This window comes from Mastomys coucha, unplaced genomic scaffold (genome assembly GCF_008632895.1).
Source record: "Mastomys coucha isolate ucsf_1 unplaced genomic scaffold, UCSF_Mcou_1 pScaffold12, whole genome shotgun sequence".
Lineage (NCBI taxonomy): Eukaryota > Metazoa > Chordata > Mammalia > Rodentia > Muridae > Mastomys > Mastomys coucha.
Window position 1 is genome coordinate 21690299 of NW_022196894.1, and position 21561 is coordinate 21711859.

The 21561-nt window shown below is 45.4% G+C and overlaps 1 protein-coding gene across 2 annotated transcripts in view; it reads right to left on the reverse strand.

The window, feature by feature from the left end:
- Window positions 1–15221: 15221 nt before the first annotated feature.
- The window catches only part of Bcl6 (BCL6 transcription repressor), a 49462-nt gene continuing 43122 nt past the window's right edge, over window positions 15222–21561 (reverse strand). Inside the window, exons 7-10 of one of the 2 annotated variants that reach the window (XM_031363528.1) lie at window positions 20089–20256; window positions 18488–18618; window positions 18245–18382; window positions 15222–16430 (exon numbers count right to left, since the gene is read on the reverse strand). In XM_031363528.1, coding sequence (XP_031219388.1) covers window positions 16287–16430; window positions 18245–18382; window positions 18488–18618; window positions 20089–20256 — 581 coding nt within the window. In that variant the 3' untranslated portion in view covers window positions 15222–16286. The remainder of the gene's footprint in view (window positions 16431–18244; window positions 18383–18487; window positions 18619–20088; window positions 20257–21561) is intronic. The other variant, XM_031363529.1, reaches the window with a different exon arrangement.

A 21561-nucleotide genomic window follows, 5' to 3' on the forward strand; every position in this document is an offset into this window, starting at 1 on the left:
CTCAGAAATCCGCCTGCCTCTGCCTCCCAAGTGCTGGGATTAAAGGCGTGTGCCACCATCGCCCGGCCTATTATTTCTTTTTCTTTTTTTCTTTTTTTCTTTTTTTAAACCTTTTATTGTTCTTAGAAAATGTACTCTGTGGTACTAACCCATGGAAATTTTCTGAAGCTACTGTTAATTCTTATAATTATAACATTCTGTTCGAATTTTTTTTTTTGTTTTGTTTTGTTCTTTTTTGTTTTTTGAGACAGAGTTTCTCTGTGTAGTTCTGGCTGGCTTTTCCTGGAACTTACTCTGTAGCCCAGGTTAGCCTCAAACTGACCATCTACCTCCACTTTCCAAGTGCTCATATGAGAGGCATGTGTTCAGCTAAATTTTTTAAATCTGCATTGTATCTTTGAAGAAAGGTTGTATTTTATAGTTAAAGCTCTAGATTGTAGAGGCAGATCTAGATGTGAATTCCAGCTGTGCCAGCTGTTGACCACATCAGTTGAGTGAGATGAAGATTAATGGAGACTAGGACAATGGACTACGGACAGAACCAAATGGGCTTACACCAGCTCCTAACACACAGCAAGTGCTCAAGAAGTGACATAGTAGCATATCACTGACAACATTCTCAAATAAACCAACTATGGAAATGGGGAACAAACTGGTGACTGCAGAAAGTCAAGGATAGAGGCGAAAGGCAGAGGGAATAAAAGAGACCTTAGTGGGGATGGAGCGTCTGTGTATGTGATTGTCGTGGAAAGCTCCATAGAGAAAAATGCATAAAAATTCACATCACTCATACACACAGACACATACACACATATACCCCCACACATGAGCAGACATATCCATATACACATAGACACACCAGGCAAATACAGATATATATATATATATATATATATATATATATATACACATATGCACACATATCTACATACCCAGACATATCCATACATATAGAGATACCTAAAAACACATGAGCACACAAATGCATACACCATACACATGCGTGCACACATATATGCAAACATACAAGATCCACCCAAACACATACACACATGCATACACAAACATTCACTCAAACTCACACACAAGCACATGTAAAACTGGTAAAAAACCTCGGTTAAGGTAAGAAGCTAAGCCTCCAAGTCTGTAAACCCTGAAAATTAGTGAAGACAAGGGCAACGGAATAGGGACAGAACCAAATGGGTTCGCACCAGCTTCTGACACACAGCAAGTATAAATGGTATCTATCCATGCGAGTCTCACTTTGATACTGCCCAGTAGGCATCTACCATATTACCGCTGGGGAGACAGGCAAGAATTCTGGCCTTCTCTGCACTCATTCTGTAACTTCCCTGTACTTGCAAATTACTTTCGGATTTAAAAGCTATTTAAATGTCCTTGGCACATACTGATTGCTCTACCAATATTCTTTGTACTATTGTCTATGTCATAGCTGTTTTCCAGCATTCAATTCAATGTATATTAATTTTAAAGTTAAAGAAATATTAGGTTCTTCTTTTGGAAAAATCTATTTCAATAGAGTTGCAAATTGTTGCCTATAGCGGGACTTTGAGGCATGACTCATAAAATAACAGAGTGTGGATAACTAGTGGCACACCCTTAGTTCCTTCTGAGGTTCAGTGGCATCAGGAGCCATGGTCAGAGAAGAGGCACGTCCTGAGTAGCTGATCCAGGAGCAGGAGATGAGAGAGCTGCCCTTCAGCTCTCAGGCTCTGTGGTCTCAGTGAGCGATTGACATTCCCAGAGCACTCCAGTGAGCACAACCCCTTGTCTCTGCAACCCCTCACTTAGATGGGGTGTCAGAGTTACTGTGATGGGGTGTCATTCTTACAGACCCTAGAGTCACCTAGGAGATGGGCCTGTGGGCATGGCTGTGGGGCATGTCTTCATTTCATTAATGGCAATGAGGAGACCCTCTACACACACACACACACACACACACACACACACACACACAGACACACACACTGTAGGTGGCACCACTCACACACACACACACACATTCTGCAGGTGGAACCATTCACACACACACACACATAGACACACACACTGTAGGTGGCACCATATACACACACATACACTCTGTAGGTGGCACCATTCACACACATATACATGCACACATACACGTGCATACACACTGTAGGTGGCACCATTCACACACACACACACACACACACACACACGTACATTCTGTAGGTGGCAATATTCACACATACACACTGTAGGTGGCACCATTCACACACACAAACACACACACACTATAAGTGGCATCATTCACACATACACACACACATACTGTAGGTGGCGCCATTCACACATACACTCACTCACTGCAGGTGGCACCATGCAAACACACACACACACACACACACACACACACACACACACACACACACACACTGTAGGTGGCACCATTCCCTAGTAGCATGCATTCATGGATCCCTCTTTGCTTCCTGATTATGGATATGATCTTACCAGCTGCTTCAAGCGCTTGCCACAAAGGACCGTACCCTGGAAATGTGAGAAAGAACAAACTTCTTGTCCTTTAAGTTTCTTCTGTAGAGTATTTCATTACAGCAACAGAAAAGAAACAGTGACAGCCAGCATTTAGGGGAGGAGGGCTGTTCTGGAAACCACCAGTGTGGTCTTTTCTGCTGTAGAGCTAGAAACCCAGGCCTGAGGACAATAAACTTCCTTAGCAATGCCAGAAGCTGCTCAACAGTGGATATCTTGAGCTAGGACTGCTTGCGCAACCTCACTGAAGAGGAGCCCTGCTTCGCAAAGATTTGCTAAGTCTCTACATCCACCCACAGTCTTGGGGCATGATCTGAACAATGCTTGGGGGCACTTCTGGCCTATCACTGAAAGGTAGCAGGAGGCAGTAGGCGTGTACCAGTTCCACAGCCTTGGTAACAGTAAAGTTGGTGAATTCTGGGTGTCCCTGGGGGTTTCCCCTCTGACCCCATCCAGAATTTGCAACATCACTCCCCCAAACCTTCCAATTCTGAGAGATTCCATTATCATCTTAAGCTATGCTGTACAATAGAAAAGCTGTGTCCAGGACTATGCAGGAACGGGGGCATGGTGTTCCAAGGACTGGCTCTGCCCCTTGGGGCCCTGCCTGGCCATCGACCAGCCCAGCCTTCTTAGTTCCTTCCAATCTCCATTTGCCCCTGTCAAATAAGGTGGGGTTTTCTTGTCTTGTTTTTCTTTAGCCAGCAAGAATGTGATGAGGATCAAAGCTCTTGGATCCGACAGTGCTTCGCTGACCTAGAAAGTGCACTATGCTCATTAGCTGTATTATTTGAAGGGCTCTAGTAGAGACTGACCTCCTTTGGCTGAGAAGTGGGGCAGGACTTCCACGTTTATCAAGGAAAACTGGAAACTTACAATTCAATTCAAAGGAAAGCCAGAGTGGAAATTTACACTCTCAAGTAGGACCTCAAATCACACCCCATGGGCCACTAGTCACTTGGGGTGAGTTACAAGAAGAGAAAAGGGTTCTAGGGAGAATAGTTCCAAAAGACAGCCCGGTCTGATTTACACTGAGGAAGGTCAGGTGGGGGTCGATGGGGGGGGGGGAAGGACTAAAATAGCCACTGCTTATCCTACGCTGCCACCTTGTGGACATTCTCCAGACTACACAAGTAAAACTAGTTTCAAAATGGGAAGTCAAAAGAGTTTCTGAGACTGGGAAAATATTGTCCTATGGCAAGTTATGAGCCACAAAAACATACACACAAGAACAACATTGCTGTGTGTGTGCGTGCGTGTGTGTGTGTGTGCGTGTGTGTGAGCGCGCGCGCGCGCGCACGCGCTCTCGCGCGCTGTGTGTAAAAATATAAAGGAAATAAGAGGTTATTAATTTGAGAGTGGCAGGGTGCAGGAAGTTTGGATGGAAGAGAGGAAAGAGGAAATGTAGTAAATAGAGCGCACATCTATGAGAGTAAAAAACAAATAAAATACAAGTAAAGATCAAATGCAGGATTGGGAGTGGTGTTACATGCCTGAAATATCATCACCGGGGAGCTGAGGCCCAAACATTGCTGTGAGTTTGAGGGCAAGATAAGCTACAAAATGATATCTAAACTCAAAAATAAATGAAGGACTACATCTGAAGTCCTTAAACACACTCCCATCACTTGTCCACATTGGGCCAGGTCTGCGGTGAGTTAAGGAGGGGTAAGCAGAGGATGGTGTGAGAACGGTCATCCAGGCAGCATGCAGGATGACCAGACACTGGACTCTTGAGTTAGACATTGCATCTTTCCGTGTGACTACGGGTCACATGTGCCAGGCAGATATAATAGTAACTTTAACAAGTGGGGTATTGAATTGTCTCACTCCAATAAAATAAGATAATAAAGAAATTGAGATGGATGTTATGAGGGCTGCGTTGGGGGAGGGAGGTCTCATCTGCTAGGGGAGCCTGCTCTGAAAGCATGAAGTTCAACATGAGTTCAAGTCCCCAGCACCCATGTAAAAAGCCTGGCATGGACAACCCTTCCTTTAAGCCCAGTGTTATATGAGGTGGAGGCAGGAGGATGGCTGTGTTCTCTGGCTTCCAGCCCAACTCTGTGTTCAGTGATGTTATCAAGGTAAGGAGTGATAGGGGCTGGGCACATCATGTCCTCCACATGCACAGATACATACACCTAATCCATATGTGTGTACAACACACACACAGAGAGAGAGAGAGAGAGAGAGAGAGAGAGAGAGAGAGAGAGAGAGAGAGAGAGAGAGAGAGAGAGAGATTTTAAAAATTAAAATAGTATGTGAGAAGCCAGCCCAGGGTATTCTATAAAACGAGGAAAACCAACCTGAACCTTATAATACAACTCTGCCCATCTCTACCCTAAAGGAGCTGAGACTATCATGAGAATGGCCCTTCTCTCTTATGACTCATGGCAGTGGATCTACACTCCCATGGTCAATGCTAGCTTCATGCACGCCACCACAGGCTCAAAGCAAGGGTCCAGTGATCACAAGGGATCTGTGATCACAGGGCACCAAAACAGCCAATTTCTTATCACAAGTTGATTGTCTTGCTTATTTATTACAGTAACATAAAGCTGACGACCACAAGCCACCACCCACAGCCCATCCATCCCATCTTTAGACACTTGCTGTATAACCTTCTCTCCAGTCAGCCCGAGCTTTGTTTTTGTGTCTCTCACTCATTAGTCCTAGCTTGCTCCATTCAGCTTCTCCAATGAAGCTGTCAGACAAATGAGGCTATTTGACAGAGACAACCTTTTGGGCAGTGGTTCTCAACTTCCTAACGCTGCGACCCTTTAATACAGTTCCTTCAGTTGTGGTGACCCCCAACCATAAAAATTACAAAAATTACTTTCGTTGCTACTTCATAGCTCCAGTGTTGCTACTGTTATGAATCACAGTGTAAATAGCTCTGTTTTCTGATGGTCTTAGGCAACGTGAAGAGATTGTTGAACCCCAAAGGGATTGCAACCCACAGGTTGAGAACTACTGCTTTAGGGGATGGGTAAGATTTCTGGAAACAGACTATCAAAGCAGTGTAAGGCTGCAGCTATAATAGAAATACCTATCCCAGGCACCTGGAAATCTGTGTCTCGGGCCTTAGAGACTATCTCTGCTTTCTGACATTTAGTGTTCTTTTCTAAATGAAAAAGGGATTGAAGTGAAGATTCATGTCTGCCAGACCCCCCCTACAACACTTACAATAACAGGTAGCAAGAGTCCCTTAGGAGTAAAGCTTTCCTGGCTGTGATAGCTGGTAAACCCAAGACTGCCCTCCCGAGTTGTAAATGCAACGAGCTATCATAGTCTCCAGTGAAAGGGATTTTCACCCATCTTGAAATGGTGTATCCTATAATTCTGATGGTTTCTATTTCAGAGATACCAGCTTGACGTTGACTTGTTCTTGTGTCTGTATAATCCAAGTGCCCTTGCTCACTATGCTGTTCTTCACTGATGTTTATTTGTGAGACCCACCAAAGGTAGAAATGACAAAACGAGTTAGAATGGGAAAGAAGCATCCACTGGCCTGGGACCAGCACCGCTGTCTCAGCCTTTCTTCCTCTGCTTTGCAAGAAGCAAGGTCAAGTCTCCTTAGTGAGCTGCTGGGAGGCCCCCAAGACCAAGTTTCTGACCCCGAGAAGGAATTAAAATCTCAAGTCCCTGAACCTCCAGTGAGTGGGAGAACACGAGAGGGGGGAGGGGGAAAGAGGGAGAGAGGGAGAGAGAGAGGGAGGAGAGAGGGGGAAAGAAGGAGAGGAGAGAGGGAGAGAGAGAGAGAGAGAGACAGAGAGAGAGAGAGAGAGAGAGAGAGAGAGAGAGAGAGAGAGAAGTAATGCTAGAGCCAATTGTGAGAACTTTTCACCAAGTCTCCCTTACAAGCAGTCTCCATTGTGAGTTTAATTGTGTCCCTTTCTAAATTCATAGGTTGAGATTTTTATCCGGAGTATCCGTGAACGTGCCACTGTTTCCAAACAGGTTTGTGACATAGCAATTAGTGTCACACTCACTTTTCTTTTTGTTTTTTCTTTTCCTGGATATTTTCTTTATTTACATTTCAAAAGCTTTCCCCTTTCCAAGTCTCCCCTTCGGAAATACCCTATCCCATCCCCCCTCCTCCTGCCTCTATAAGGATGTTCACCCACTCCCATCCTCAAGCCCTGGCATTCCCCTACACTGGGGCATCGAACACCCTCAGGCCAGAGGGCCTTCCTCCCTCTGATGTCCAACAAGGCCATCTTCTGCCACATATGTGGCCAGCACCATGGGTCGCTCGCTCCATGTGTATTCTTTGGTTGGTGGTCCAGTTCCCGGGATGCTTATTTTTCTAATTGCTGGGACAAACATACCTAATAAGTTACTTAGGGGAGGAAGGGTTTAGTTAGTTAGTTAGTTAGTCAGTCAGGTAGGTAGGTAGGTAGGTAGGTAGGTAGGTAAGTAGGGAGGGAGGGAGGGAGATAGGTAGGTAGGTAAGTAGGGAGGGAGGGAGGGAGGGAGATAGGTAGGTAGGTAGGTAGGTAGTTGATCTAGAACTCCAGCCACTCACATTTAGAGTGAGTCTTCCTGTCTCAATTAATATAATTTAGATAACTCTTCATAGACACACGTAAAAATTTGTCTCTTAGGTGATTCTGGCTATTGTCAAGTTGAGAAACAATAGTAGCTGTTTCAAGCCTACCCCTCTCAACTTGGCACCCAAGCATGCCATGTGTAAGACATAACCTTCCACTTCTTGTTTCAGAAGACTCAAGGGCATTTCCTATTGCAAAAGGCATTCAGTTCAGTTTTAAAAGTCTCCATAGCCTTTAGCAGTTCCAACACTGTTTAAAAGTCCAACGTTTGACTCTCTTCTGAGATTTAAAGCAATCTCCTAGCTGTAAACACCTATCTTTGAGAAAGCCCAGTTGCATAGTTCTGATATATCATGGCACAGAGTAAGCATTCCCATTCCGAAATGGAGAAATGAGGACATAACAAAGTTGAACCAGACCACACCAAGACCAAAACTTCATGAAGCTCTATGTTCAAGATCGAAAGCTTGTGATACCATCGTCTGGACAGAATGGAGTTGAGCAGCCCCGCATACAGCTGTAGCTGGGTTGGATCCAATCCAAGTCTCCAGCTTCTCTCAGCAGAAGGTCTGTGGTCCTGGCATCTCCATCATTCTGTGGGGCTCCAGTGCAATGTTAGCTTCTTCTTCCCAGTTTCATGCAATGGTCTCTTGGGTCTTCTGGCCCCACACTTCCTGGCCTGACTGGCTTTTAGAGACCTTGGCATGAGCCTGCATTACTCTTTCAGCTTCCGTGCCTGCAAAAATAGCAATACATAAAGTACGCTGCCAAGTCTTGCTGCAAGAAAGATAGAGCCTCGTCCCCTTGACCAAAGCTGTAGTACCCTCAGTGTGCCCGAATCTGAGAAAACGTCTGCCTGGGCAGTTATTTTGAGTGAGAAACTTCTTGCGCGGTATTCTCTGTTCAGACCACCATCTTCCAAATGACACTTGTGCTTTCACAGGAAGGAGCCTGTGATGGGCAGGGTCTTGCCCTCAAGATGTTTTTACTAATGACCCAGTGGAGAGTAGGACCCTTTCCTTTAGTGCTACTGTCACTTTAACAATTCCAGCCATTGTCTCTACATGCACCTTACCTACAACTCTAAACTCTCTTTTCTCCCGCTAAATAATACATTTTTCACATTTATTTGCTCCCTTATTGCTCGTGCTCACTGTAGACCCAGATCAGAGCAATGAGCTTCAGTGCTATTCTCTCTTAAGATTTTTCTCCACCAACAACTTAGTCCATTTTACTCTTTAATTCATCTTCATTCACATTCTCAGGACAAGATGTAGTCAACTTCTGCCAGAATAGAACAGGAATGGCCTCACCCTGAGCTCTTCATAAGAATCCTTGCTCCTCCCAAAAAACTCATGAGCTGTGTCCCGACTGTCCACCTGTCTCTCAGCAGCCTGGTCTTCTGATCTCCCACCAGTATGGCCCATTATGTTCTGTTTATATGATCTAGGGCCCTAAGCCAAAGTCCCAGACTTTCTCTCACTCCCCCCACAAACCAGTTTCAAGGATCTAATGACCACATTGACCCTGTGGCTTGGCACAGGCACAGCAAGGACTACTTCTTGACACCAACATTCTGCAGTAGTTACTTTTCTCCTTGCTGTGACCAAATGTTCAACAAAAAGAAAGATAGAGAGAAGTGATCTTATTTCAGATCACAGTTCAAGGGAGTATAAACTGTCATGGTGGTGAAGGCATGGTGGCTGGAGAATAAGGTGTCTAACCACATTGTATCCAGTTAGGATAAAAAGTTATATGAGAGCTGGTTGCCCAGTTAACTTTTTCTTCTCTCTCTCTCTCTCTCTCTCTCTCTCTCTCTCTCTCTCTCTCTCTCTCTCTCTCTCTCTCTCTCTCTTCTGTGTGTGTGAGTGTGTGAGTGAGAGAGAGAGAGAAAGAGAGAGAGAGAGAGAGAGAGAAAGAGAGAGATGAGAGAGAGAGAAAGAGAGAGAGAGATGCTCCTAGGGACCTAACCCAGGCCTTCAGCATCAGACCACAATTCATGGAATGGTACTATTACATTTAGGCTTTAGGCTAGGCATTTCCACCTCAGTCAAGCAAATCTAGAAATTCCCTCACAAACATGCACAGAGGTTTGTCTTCTAGGTGAGTCTAAATGTTGTCACACTGGAGTAAATGCTGATCAGTTCAAGATCATTAAGATCCACAGGCATTATCCAATGTGACTGATGTGCCTTCGTATTTTCATTACAGGTTTTCCTTAGCATTAAAATTGTTCTTCTTTATAATAGTTCTGCACATTTGTTGAATATGAGTGCTTTTGCCCGTAAAGGCTTTTAATAATCAAATCTACATGTCCCTATCTTATGTATCATGTCTTCACAGTAAAATTATGCCACATACTTTCTTTTACCTATTTTTGAAATACTGGATACAATATTGTTAATAATAGTTATTGTTGTGTGCACTAGAACACCACAAATCATTCTTTTTTTTTTAAATCAGTTTCACAAAATGGTCCCATCACATTTAGGGCAGGTCTCCCACCTCAATTAACCAAACCTCCCTCATAAATATGCCCAGGAGTTTGTTGGTCATATTTTCCTAACAGAGTGAGCTCCAGGTTCTGTTGAAGCCATCCAAGTGCACACAGTAGGCCCCTTCCTTTGTATACTATGGTTTCTTTATCCATTTATAAGTTGGTAGGTACTAGCTAGTTTCTCTTTCTTCCTTCCTATGATGTGTGCTGCACTGGTTCCGGGGTGCTGGGCTATGATTGTGTTCCCTCTGGATGTGCATCCCTAGCAGTCAGAATGCTGGGATCATCTGCTAAGTTGTGTTACTAAGTTTTGAGGAACTTTCATACTGCTTTCCATACTGGCTTTACTAATTTACATTACCAAGAATAGTGTGTAGAGTTCCCCTTTCTCCACACGAAGGCCAGTACTTGCCCTTTAATAGCAAATGTTCTAGTAAAGTTAATAGCTCACTGTGATGTTAACTGTATTTCCCTGAGGAGTGATAGTACTGGCCACTTTTTCATCTTTCTCTTGACCATTTAAATATCTGGATAAGTGTCTATTCATGTTTATACCATTTTTTAAAAATTCATTTATTTTATTTATGTAAGTACACTGTTGCTGTCTTCAGACACACTAGAAGAGGGCATCAGACCCCATTATAGATGGTTGTGAGCCACCATGTGGTTTCTGGGAATTGAACTCAGGACCTCTGGAAGAGGAGTCGGTGCTCTTAGCCACTGAGCCATCTCTCCAACCCTATAGTTTTCTGACTTTACTGAAAATGTTCTGAGGGCATGGGTCATGCTAAAAACCTAACTCCAGAGTTAAGTGATCTCTTCGATCAACATTCTTGCTGTCCCCCTTGACATGATGTCTTCCTGTTCTTGGTTTGGTTTTCTTGACTATGTGAAATCATCATAATCCCTAAAGAGCGTCAGTTACAACAGTCAATGATTCTGACTCTATATATGCTTGCTACTTAACCAAATATGCCTGCTAAGGATATAAAAACAGAAGCGCTGTATGCTGTCACAGGTTCTGTATGATATCACACACCTTGTATGATGTCACACACTTAGAATCCTAGCCCTGGGGAGGCTGAGACAACATGACAGCAGGTTCAAGGTCAGCTTGAGTATACAGTGAGTTTGAGACAGGCCTGGGCTACAGACGTCCTAAGCAACCATTCATCCAGAGTGGTAAGTCACCGAAGGTGGGTGCTACAGGGGTCTTCCAAGCATCTCAAGTTCTCATCTGAGACTCCAAGCCTTTTCTGACTTGACATCCATCTACATAGATGTCTGCTTTCCTAGTGCCCACGTAAGTGCCCTCCCCTTTCAACGAAAGTGTCCCTGGTCACTACATTGGTTATCTCATGACCCAGGCAAGATAGAAACCCCCTTTCTCCTCTTTAGGGATTAGAGGAACTTGGTCTTCTCTATTGGTCATGGTGTTTTTGGTAAACCAAGGTTTGTGTTTTTCCTTGGAGGAATCCAGGAAATGTCAGCCACCATTCATTAAGAAATTTAGACATGCAGACAAGGAGATGGCTCAGTTACTTTGTGGAGTTGGCAAAGTGAATTCAGATCTCCAGAAACCACAGAACTGTTGGGTCGCCTTAGCAGCTGCCTGTAATCCTGTCACTTGGAAAGTTGAGATAGTGGGAGTCCCCCAAAAGCCAGCTGGCTAGGTAAACTGACGAAATCAGGTGTTCTGGATTCAGGTGAGAGGGCTTGCCCATAAATAAGATGGAATAAGACTGAGGAAGATAAACTATATGACCTCCACTCATGTAAATATGATGGATCCTCACATGTGGGTGAGCACACACACACACATACACACACACACACACACACACATACACACACACACACACACAAACACACACACACTCCAACAGCAGTATCTGTTTTGTTAATTATAACTAGTTACAAATTTTGCTTTAGTTTAATACTAAATTGAATTTTACTCCAAAGACCGTGAGTGTGGGAAAGCAATAGTAAAAAGTGTGTGTATCCTTTATGAAAGTCACAAAGTTTTCCCCAGCAAAACCATCCACTGTGAAATGCAGTGTATAGACTGGGCAGCATTTTAGTGTAGAGCCATAATTAAAAGTGAGAGTGGTAACTATTGTAAAATAGTCTCCAAAGACTGACATTCCCTTTCATAATGTTATTTCTTTATTCTTTAACCCCTGGAGCTGGTGTTACTAACTGTTGTGAGCTGCCTGGTTCGGATGCTGATGACTGAACTCAGGTCTTCTGGAAGAGCCACAAGCTCTCTGTGCTCAGCTACCCTGCGAACCCTGCTGATGTTGTTCATTATAGCCCATAATGCAAAATGATCAAGTTGCTATAAACCAATGTGCTTTGATTTCCTACCTTTTTAGGGAGCACTGCAAAAGTTTTATTAGTTAACAATTTTACACTTGATTTCAGCCAAAAGAGGGAGCAGTGTTAATACTTTGCAACTTTCAATCATCTCAACTAAGTGTCTGACTGTAGATATTTTTCCCTTTGCCACTTCAGAGATTAGTAAATGACTAATATTAGTAAATATATATATATATATATCATCATGTTGGTAACAACTTTGTAAACAAATAACTTAAAACCCAAAGTTATATTTATGTAAAATATGAACCATAATTATGCTGTCAGCATAAGCTGTGCTCTGGGAAATAGGAACCCACACAAACTAGCCCATGTAAGGAGAAGGTGCTGGGCTGGGGTACCCTATTGTAAATAGGTACAAGAGATACTGGGTCTCATAGAAATGTAAGTCCAGAAACCTCCAGATGATAGCAGCCTCCATAGAACCCAGTACTGGAAGATCATCTTGTTCGGAGAGCCTCGCTCTGGGGGCTCTGCCATTGACATGGCCTGACTGACACGGGGTCAGCTTTTCCCTGTTTCTCTTCCTTGGTTCAGTCCTCTTAATGCTTTTCTGAGTATGCCTCTGGGAGAAAGTGAAAGAATTTGTTATCAATGACTACTGTGAGTGAGGCAAGGAAAATAAAATAAGAAGCCTAGGTCCTAAGCATTGTTTAAACTGTAAACTCTACAAAGAGCTAGGTGTGCTGTGTGGACACTCGGCTGTGTGACCCTGGGCAGGCCCTCTTCATTTCCTCATTACTAAGTCAGAATACACACCTGTCCCTTCCTGGGGTTGCCGGAAGGGGGAGCCTGGTCTCCACACTTGCCCAGACACTAGATGGCAGCAAACTGTTTCCCTCAGTTACCTCACGGGTCAGAAGAGTCACTTGAATGAGCGAGTTCTCCCCACTCTTCTGTCTTCTGCTCCTTAACCCCTCTGCTTGTGTGGACTCACCCAATCTACAGGCCTGCTGCTGTGCTGAGGTACGCAGTCAAGCCGCTAAGCCCTCCAAAAGCTATTGTTTAAAAATGCTTGTCCTCAGTTGGTGGTACTATTTTAGAAGGGTCTGGAAACTTTAGCAGGTGAGGTTTATTTGGAGGAGATGGGTCACTGAGCGCATGCCCTTGGGACAGTGTCTTCTCCTACCTCTCTCTTTGCTTCCTATCTGCCATGATATCCTGTCTCATCATAAGCCCAGAGTTAGCCGAGCCAAGGACAATGGACAGGGACATATGCGAAGCTCTGACCTTAAAGACATCAAAACCGTGAGCTTAGAGACTTCAGCCCTTCCTTGCTGGGATGGGAGTTCTGTCACACCAGAGCGACCTGCTCAGTTGTCCACTCCACTCTAGTTAGAGTCCTCTGGGAAGTAGGAACCTTAACTCAGAGAATGCTGCTGCAGGCTGGCCTAGAGACAGTTTCTGGGGGCAGTTTCCTGATTTATGGTTAATGTGGGAGGGTCCTGAGCAAACGGACCAGGGTGGGATCGGAAGCTGAGCAAGCCACGAGGAACAAGTAAGCAACGTTCCCCCATGGTCTCTGCTTCAGTTCCTGGCACCAGGTTCCTGCCTGGAGTTCCTGCCCTGACTTCCTTCAGTGGTGAAGTAGGATCAGGAAATGCAAGTCCAATAAACCCTTTCTTCCTCAAATTGCATTTGGTCTGTGTTTTATTACAGCAACAGAAAGTGAACTGAAGCCAAAGTTAATACACCTTCCTCAATACACACTTCAACCTGAGGTCCTAACAAACCGTTCCCTCAAAAAACTTCCATAATGTGGAGAGAGTATTAAACATAACCTTTGTGTGTGTGTGTGTGTGTGTGTGTGTGTGTATGTGTGTGTCTGTGTATGTGTGTGTGTGTGTGTGTGAAAATGCATTCACTCCATGTTTTTGTAATAAAATTCTCCCCTTTGCTCTAGGCTATACTCTTAATAACTCTGTTTAGAGATGTTTTCCTCTTACTTATTCTTAATCATCAGCTGACTGCAGTAGCTCAGTCTTTGATCTCCCTTTTGTCAGAACACCACCCTCCCTGTCTGCTCCTCCGTTTCCCTCATAAATAGTAATGATACAAAAACAGACTCTGGGAGCAAAAGGAGCCTGGGGCCAACCTCCCTCAGGCCTGTGAATTGTCATTCCTGAAGCTGTCTGTTCTGTAAGTTCTTCTGCCAGGTTTCTATGGGAGCCGAGGGATCTTTTTCTCCCTTTTCAAAGAACAGGGTGAGTTGAGGCCTTGAGCTGGCAAGTTCTTTAAAGTCATTTTCAAAGGAAACCTGAGCTGCAAGGCCTTGCGGTTGGCAGAAGGTGGCGTGACTTTCTGAAGTCTCTCTGGGGCATTGGGTGGGCAGCTCCCCTAGCTTCTCAACACGTGCCCAGAGATTGCTGCAAAACCACTGCCAGGAGCTGACCAGTAGGCACGCGTTCCCTCCCCACTGCCACCCAGGAACAGGAAGGGGATGCAGTCTCTCTCCTCTGGGCCCATTACCAGAGCCACACTTGTCTCCCCAGTTCTCAGATCCTGTCAATCATACTTGGTCCTTGGGGTTTTCTGAGGTAAAGTACAAACGGGTGCCAAAGCAGGCCAGTGTGAACTTACATCTGAATCATGGATTCATAAATGGTCTCGTTAATCCAGTCTACTCTTGGATGGGCTGGGACAGAGACCCATAGCAAAAAATAGTGACCTGACGCACACAGGAGGAGGTGGCCGAGCTCCAACACTGGGGTAGAGGCTTGCTTGGCCTCTGGCCAGTCATAAAGCTTTCAAGTCTGTAAATGTCTGTCGGTCACCCAGGAGACTCCAAATGCGTGGATGCTGAGAGATGTGTGTGGCTTCAGCCAGATGCCTTTGACCTGCCCTGGGTAGCCGAGTAAAGAAAACATGCTTCTAAAGCCAGAGCCGTGATGGGACTTCTCACTTTAGAAAAGAATAATCCCAGAGGTGGGAGAGGTTATGACGTTTGTGTCTTAAGAACAAGGACTGAAGTTATGAAGCATGGGGCTCGGCGCTGGCAAAGGGTGCATTCAGATATCCTACTTGACCTTCAGGCCTAGTGTCTGGGCTCTGCGGCTCACGCTGGGGTTCAGGACCAAAATAGGCAGGAAGCTACCTGAACAAACTTCAGTATGGCCCACACACCATGCTCCTCTCCAACACCTCGCTGGCCAGCGGCCCCTCCCCCGCCCCTGCAACGTTTCCCACTGGAGCAAAGAGGCTGGATCCACTCCTATCTCTCTCCATGCAGAGACAGATCCTCAGAAAAAGACGACGGCTCGACTTTTCAATGTTTTATTCTTATGTTTTGTACAGCTATATTTTACAACGCACTAATGCAGTTTAGACACAGCCAAACCCTGTCTCCGGAGTAATTATAACGACAAGCATGACGCAGAATGTGGGAGGAGTCAAACATTCCCAAAGAGAGTTTAGTTAGTGACAACTTCAAGTCCCTGTGTCTGCCTACACTTCAAAAAGGGATGGCGCGCACCCATCCGTCATTGAAAACTTCCGTGTAAAAAGGCACCGTGAGGACACGTTACAGGTATGTACAAACTGAAAACTGGAACAAAAGTATACATTTCTCCTTCTGCGGCTTTTTTTTTTGTTCTTTTTGTTTTTAATACACACTTTGTAAATTGTAAACCTTCACTTGCAAAAAAATACAAATACACGGAGGCATTTTAGACAAAATATTTTCTTACTTATACAGACGCAATACTTAAAATAGTCTCTTAAGTGCTCTTTCTCAATAGAGATTCTCAGATCCGTGTCTGCCTGCAGATACAAAATCGAGCCTTTAACACAGTTTTATATTTTCAATATATCTTTTTAGGTTTATATATTTATATTATATATATATATTTATATATTTACAACTCTGCCATATATTCCTTCACCTTTGGTTAAAAAAATTAAAGCCCTCTCTTTGACAACGTACTGAAGTCTTGTCTTTTAAAACAATACACATTTACATACAAAAGAGACCTCTGTTCCCGCAGGACATTTACATTCCTCAAGTTGCAACCTGTCAAGTCAGAACTTCTGCGTTCTCCCCTAGTTTGATACAGAAAATGATTTTGCTTTTTTGCTGACGTGGTCTGCCTTACACATAGGAGAAGAAGCAATAGTATTGTCTTAATGTTTTATGGCAGTGTGGGAAGGAGAGCTGCCTGGGCTCCCGGTCCCGCAAACCCCACCCCCACCCCCACCCCAACTATGATTTGCACTAGTGGATGAGAGAGGCACTACATCATGGGATGACCTTTGTAAAGTGTTACAGCATCCTTTGGGTAGATTCTGAGAAGGGGCTGGAGAGGAAAGAGTCAACACTCCATGCTTCAGCAGGCTTTGGGGAGCTCCGGAGGCAGGTCAGCGGCCGACACACGGTATTGCACCTTGGTGTTGGTGATGGCGCCATGCTTCTGGCGCAAGTGAAGTCGCAGCTGGCTTTTGTGACGGAAGTGCAGGTTACACTTCTCACACTGGAGAGACACCAGAAGCAAAGTGTTAGCTGTTATCCACTCAAGAAACATGTCAGTGCTCAAAAGCCCAGAGGAGAGGCATCTCTGTGAGGGTCAGTTGGAGGCAGCTCCTCCCTCTCAGAGGGCAGATTTAGAATCCATACAAATCCTGGCCTCCACTGGAGGCCAAGTATACACTGTGCAAATGCCCTACCCAGTCTTCCCTTCAGCTCACGTGTTCCTCAGGCTTGAGACGTCCTTCCCTGACTTAAGTACATGGTTACAAGTCTTATCCAAAAGTTAAGTTCAGATGCGGACTCCCCTAATTAGAGACATTTCTGCATCTAAGATCAAATGATCCATCTCTTTGCGGCGCTCAGAGTTTCAGCCTTGTCTCACAACTGCCCTGGTATATTAATGCCTTCATCATGTGGCTAATACTTGGAAGTACTTCTCATGCAAACACTGTAGTCTCCCCACGACCTAGCAGAATTCACCTTCAGAAAACTGGGAAATCAATCTGATTGCAACAGCACAAATGAACTAAATAGCATAAATCCATGGAGATTCTTGAGTCAGGGAGATTGTTTTCTTTATTTCCAAATGGCATATGTTCCCTGTACCTGTGGCACCCACTGCTGTGTATCCCGTCCATATCATCTGCCAAGACTGGCTTTCTATTCTGTAAGGGATTGGGTCAATCAGATCCAAACATCACTTTCAACCCTTACTGCCTCCGAGACTAAAATTTCAACAGTTCATGACACAGTTACATGCTTGGAAAACTCAAGGCACCAAATGAATTAGTTCCCTAAATATGGCCACTTTATGACGTAGGCACTATTTCCTAAATCAACGTACAGGTGAGGAAAGTAGAAAGCCCTCAGGGTGAAAATAGCTAATTTGCCAAGAAACAAATAGCAAGTACAAAGGTCTTCATTCAAAGCCTTAGAAGCAAGTCAACGGAAGAAGGCACACATTGAACCTTACCATCTGGGTGCCAGTGAACCATTCAGTGATTTGCTGTTGTGCCTGGCAGCACCTGAAGTGCTGCCATTGATGCCTCAAAGCATCCTTATATAATTTGTAAAGGCATGAGTGTGGCTGCACCCCAATTATATTTTATTGATGTCCTGTTCTAAGCACTGCACTAGACATGCAGGCACCTGCTCTTTCTCTTGAATTTATTTTTACTGACACACGTGTATTCTAATCTATATCTACACTACATGCATGCAGGTACCTGGGGAAGCCACAAGAGGGCGGTGAATCCCCTAAACTGGACTTAAAAGTGGTTGTGAACCACCCAGTTCAAGTGCTAGGAACCGGATATCCTCTTTTGCAACAGCAGCAAGTCCTCTCTCTTAACTGCCGGACTACCCTGTCGTCCCAGTCAGCTCTTCCATGAAACTATTTTTTTTTTATATGCTGGCTCTGGTTTGGGGTTTTTATTCTTTGCCATATTTCTCTGGTTGCTCTCCTACTCCTAAGCTCGCTTTCACACCTTCACTACTCCTATGTACATATCTAGTGTGGAGGTATGCTGGAGAGACTCAGAAAACATTTGTGGAATGAATGACTAACCCAATTCTGTGCTTCCTTGCCTAAGGCCCAGGACCAATGCCTCCATGTCAGAGGTGAACACACTGAGACCTGGGATTGTTGAAGACAGGAACTTGGACAATCAGTCAGGCCTAGCTCTAGATCTCCTGACTCCTGGTCCACATGTACACTAGAGGTTGGAGCAAGCACCTCTGCTGTCCACTTGCTCCATAGTCGCCCCCCCCCACCCGCCCCCTCCCCCAGGCCAGCGGGAAGCCACGGGGTTTACATACATGGTAAGGTTTCTCTCCTGTGTGGATACGCAGGTGGCTCTTTAGAGTCTGAAGGTGCCTGAAGCGGGTGCCGCAGATTTCACAGGGGTACGGCTTCTCTCCGGTGTGGATGAGCACGTGGGCACGGAGGTGGGCCACCTGACGGGGGAGCATAGCATGAGAGGCGCTGCCAGGGTATTCTGCCTGCTTATGACCAGATTCCCACCACCCACAGGGTCCCTTTCGCCACGCTGCCCTGCTCACCTGCACAAACCTGGCCCCACAGGTTTCACATTTGTAGGGCTTTTCTCCAGAGTGAATTCGAGTGTGGGTCTTCAGGTTGGCCGGCCGATTGAACTGCGCTCCACAAATGTTACAGCGATAGGGTTTCTCACCTATTGACACGACAATGAAAAAGGAAATCATCTTTCATGGCAGGTGCTACACTGACCCTTAATTTCAAGGTAGTTACTTCCATACAAGGCCACGAACACCTTCCCTTCCCTACAGGGGGGTCAGAGAGAGAATCTAGGGCAGTGGCTCTCAACTTCCTAATGCCGTGACCCTTTAATACAGTTCCTCATGCTGTGGTGAGCCCCCCCATCACAAAGTTATTTTTGTTGCTACTTCATAACTGTAATTTTACTACTGTTATGAACCATACTGAATTATATTGTAAATATCTGTGTTTTCTGATGGCCTTAGATGTAAAAATGTCTTTCAACCCCAAGGGGGTCTTGACTCACAGGATGAGACCCACTCATCTAGGTGCCTGCCACAGACACCAACACACCTAGCAAGGGACAAGGTCAAGAAACAAGCAGTTGGGCACGGTGGGGTAGAAACTCTATATGTAGGACACAGTGGGAGAAGTTTCAAGAAGCCAGACCTGCAAAACCACCATTGTCATTTAGGGTCACTGCCTACAGGGCTTGGGCATGACCCAGCCCTTCTCTGGGCCTCAGTCTCCCTCTCTGAATGGGCAGGGCTGATTTAGACAACCTGCAAAGATTCTTCTGGCTCTTGCCTCGGCCGGACTGATGCAATATTCCACTCACTCACCAGAGAGATAAAATCAGGCTGCTCTAGTTTCTCTCTCAGAACATACTTTTCCGCTTGTGGCAACTACAGCTGTATTCCATTTGCTAGCAAAGCAGGGTGTGGGGTTGAGCAGAGGCTGGCCAGAGGAAACCAATCTACAGCCGAACCTTCTGCCATGGAAAGTTTTGGGGATAATGGGGCCACCAAAAGGTCTGAGAGCTAGTTCATGCTCGCAACAAGGAGATTGTGAGAAGTGGCCCAGGGAAAGGAATGTAGGTTGGTTGATAAATCCTTGACACCGAAAAGCTTTTCTTTTTAGCTGGCTTCACCCAAGCCCCAGTCCACCTTGCCTCTATCAGCATTAGTCTCTTCACTCAAAGGGGGACTAACACTTCAAATCCTAGCAAAGGCCAACAAAAACCACAGAGGAAGTGCAAAGAATAAGGCGAAAGACAAGACAGGGTTAATCCTCTCGGTGGTTCTCAACCTTCCTCATGCTGTGAGCCTTTAAGACAGTTTCTCATGTTGTGGTAGCCCTCAACCATAAAATTATATTCACTGCTAATCCATAAATGTAATTTTGCTACTGTTATGAAACATGACCTAAATATCTGATATGTGGGATATCTGATATGTGTGACCCCTGAGAAAGGGTTGTTCGACCCCCACTAAGAGGTCAAGACCCATAGGTTGAGGACTGCTGCCCTAGTTGAAGCCAGAGTCGGGCATGCAGCCTGCTTTATTACATCCAAGTCCCCAGGTTTGTCCTAAGATCTCTTGTCTGTGATGGATAATGGAGCATTCAGCATCGGACAACGCCATACCCGTGTGGACAGTCTTGTGGCTGGCGAGGTTGCCTTTGTAGCGGAAGGAGGCCTGGCAGCGGTCACATTTGTATGGTTTGTCGCTATGCGTCTGCAGCGTGTGCCTCTTGAGCGAGGCCTCTTCGGAAAAACGGCAGTCACATTCGTTGCAGAAGAAGGCCCCATTCTCTGCAGGACGTGGAGAGATACCATGTTAGCGGGAGGAAACAGGGCAGAGCTTGGAAGCCCCCCTCCTCTGGAACTCGGCTAATGTTTCACTGGAGCCTGGGCTCCTTCTCAACACTTATGGGAACCCATAGGACAATGGGGAACTTTTTATTTTCCTTAGCATTTAGAGTCTCAGTCAGAGAAGAGCAAAACAGGAGACAGATTGAATCTTAAGGTCAACACATTTCACTCCAGAGACTCTCCTTAGGGCCTCACGGCTTTGAGGGAGCCTTAGCCTTTCTCCTCTGGGAGCTCTAAAACACCTTGCACACCGGTTCATAGTTCAAATACTATTCTTACACAGCAGCCCTGGAGAGAGACAATTTACCTGCCTAAGCCTCTCGGTATCTCCAAAGCAAAGCTAATAGTCCCTGTCCTGCCTACTCACAGGAACCCATTATACAATGGAAAAGAAAAAGAATGACAAATTACGGGGCTGTGAGATACAGATCGAATCCATTTACCCTTTAAGTTCTCAAAGGAGGGACTGATGATGAAGACCCCCGCCACCATCTTTGTGCATATCGGGGTTTCATGTCTCTAAAGCCCATCTGTAGCCCCAGGATGCTAAAGGTGGCAGAAAGGCAAACAGAGGCCCAGTGGCAGGAACTGGAATGCAGACTATGAAAATCATCTGGGGACAGCCAGGCATAGTCCCTATGCTCCCTGACCTGTGACCCTGTCTGTGCCAAACAGCTCACTGTAAGCCACTTCTTTACTCTGCCATAATCTTTTGAGAATGCTATATCTGTGTTATTTAACCCTGGTTGTATAGTTCCTGGGTCATAAAAGACGGTAACTAGAGCTGAGTAAAGAGTGAGATTTTTTAGCAGGTTCAAAACTGAGGGAGGCACCTCTGCCATTCTAGGAACGAACCGAGGCCCATGCAAGATGCATGAATGACTAAGGCCAGCTGTTTCTCCATAGAGAATTGACAACCTACCAGAAGGGAAATGCTATCATGCACCCAGTTCAGTACAGTAGTTTGGGCACAGACAGGCTGAGAAAGCTCTGCGGGTTCCAGCCGTCCTGCGGTACCTATGATGGAGTGTGGTTATCCCAGCTCAACACCTGAACCCCGTTGGCTTGCTTGCATCCGCCCGGCTCCTCGGAGACAGAAAGGCTAACTACTGCTGGTGATGGTAAGTGCCAGAGGACCTCTAATCTGGGTCAGGTCCCAGAGACAACAGGCACACAAATGCCAGGGAACAGAGAGGGACCTCCCTTCGGGGTGTTGAGAGAGGGGAGGAGGAGAAGGAGGAGGAG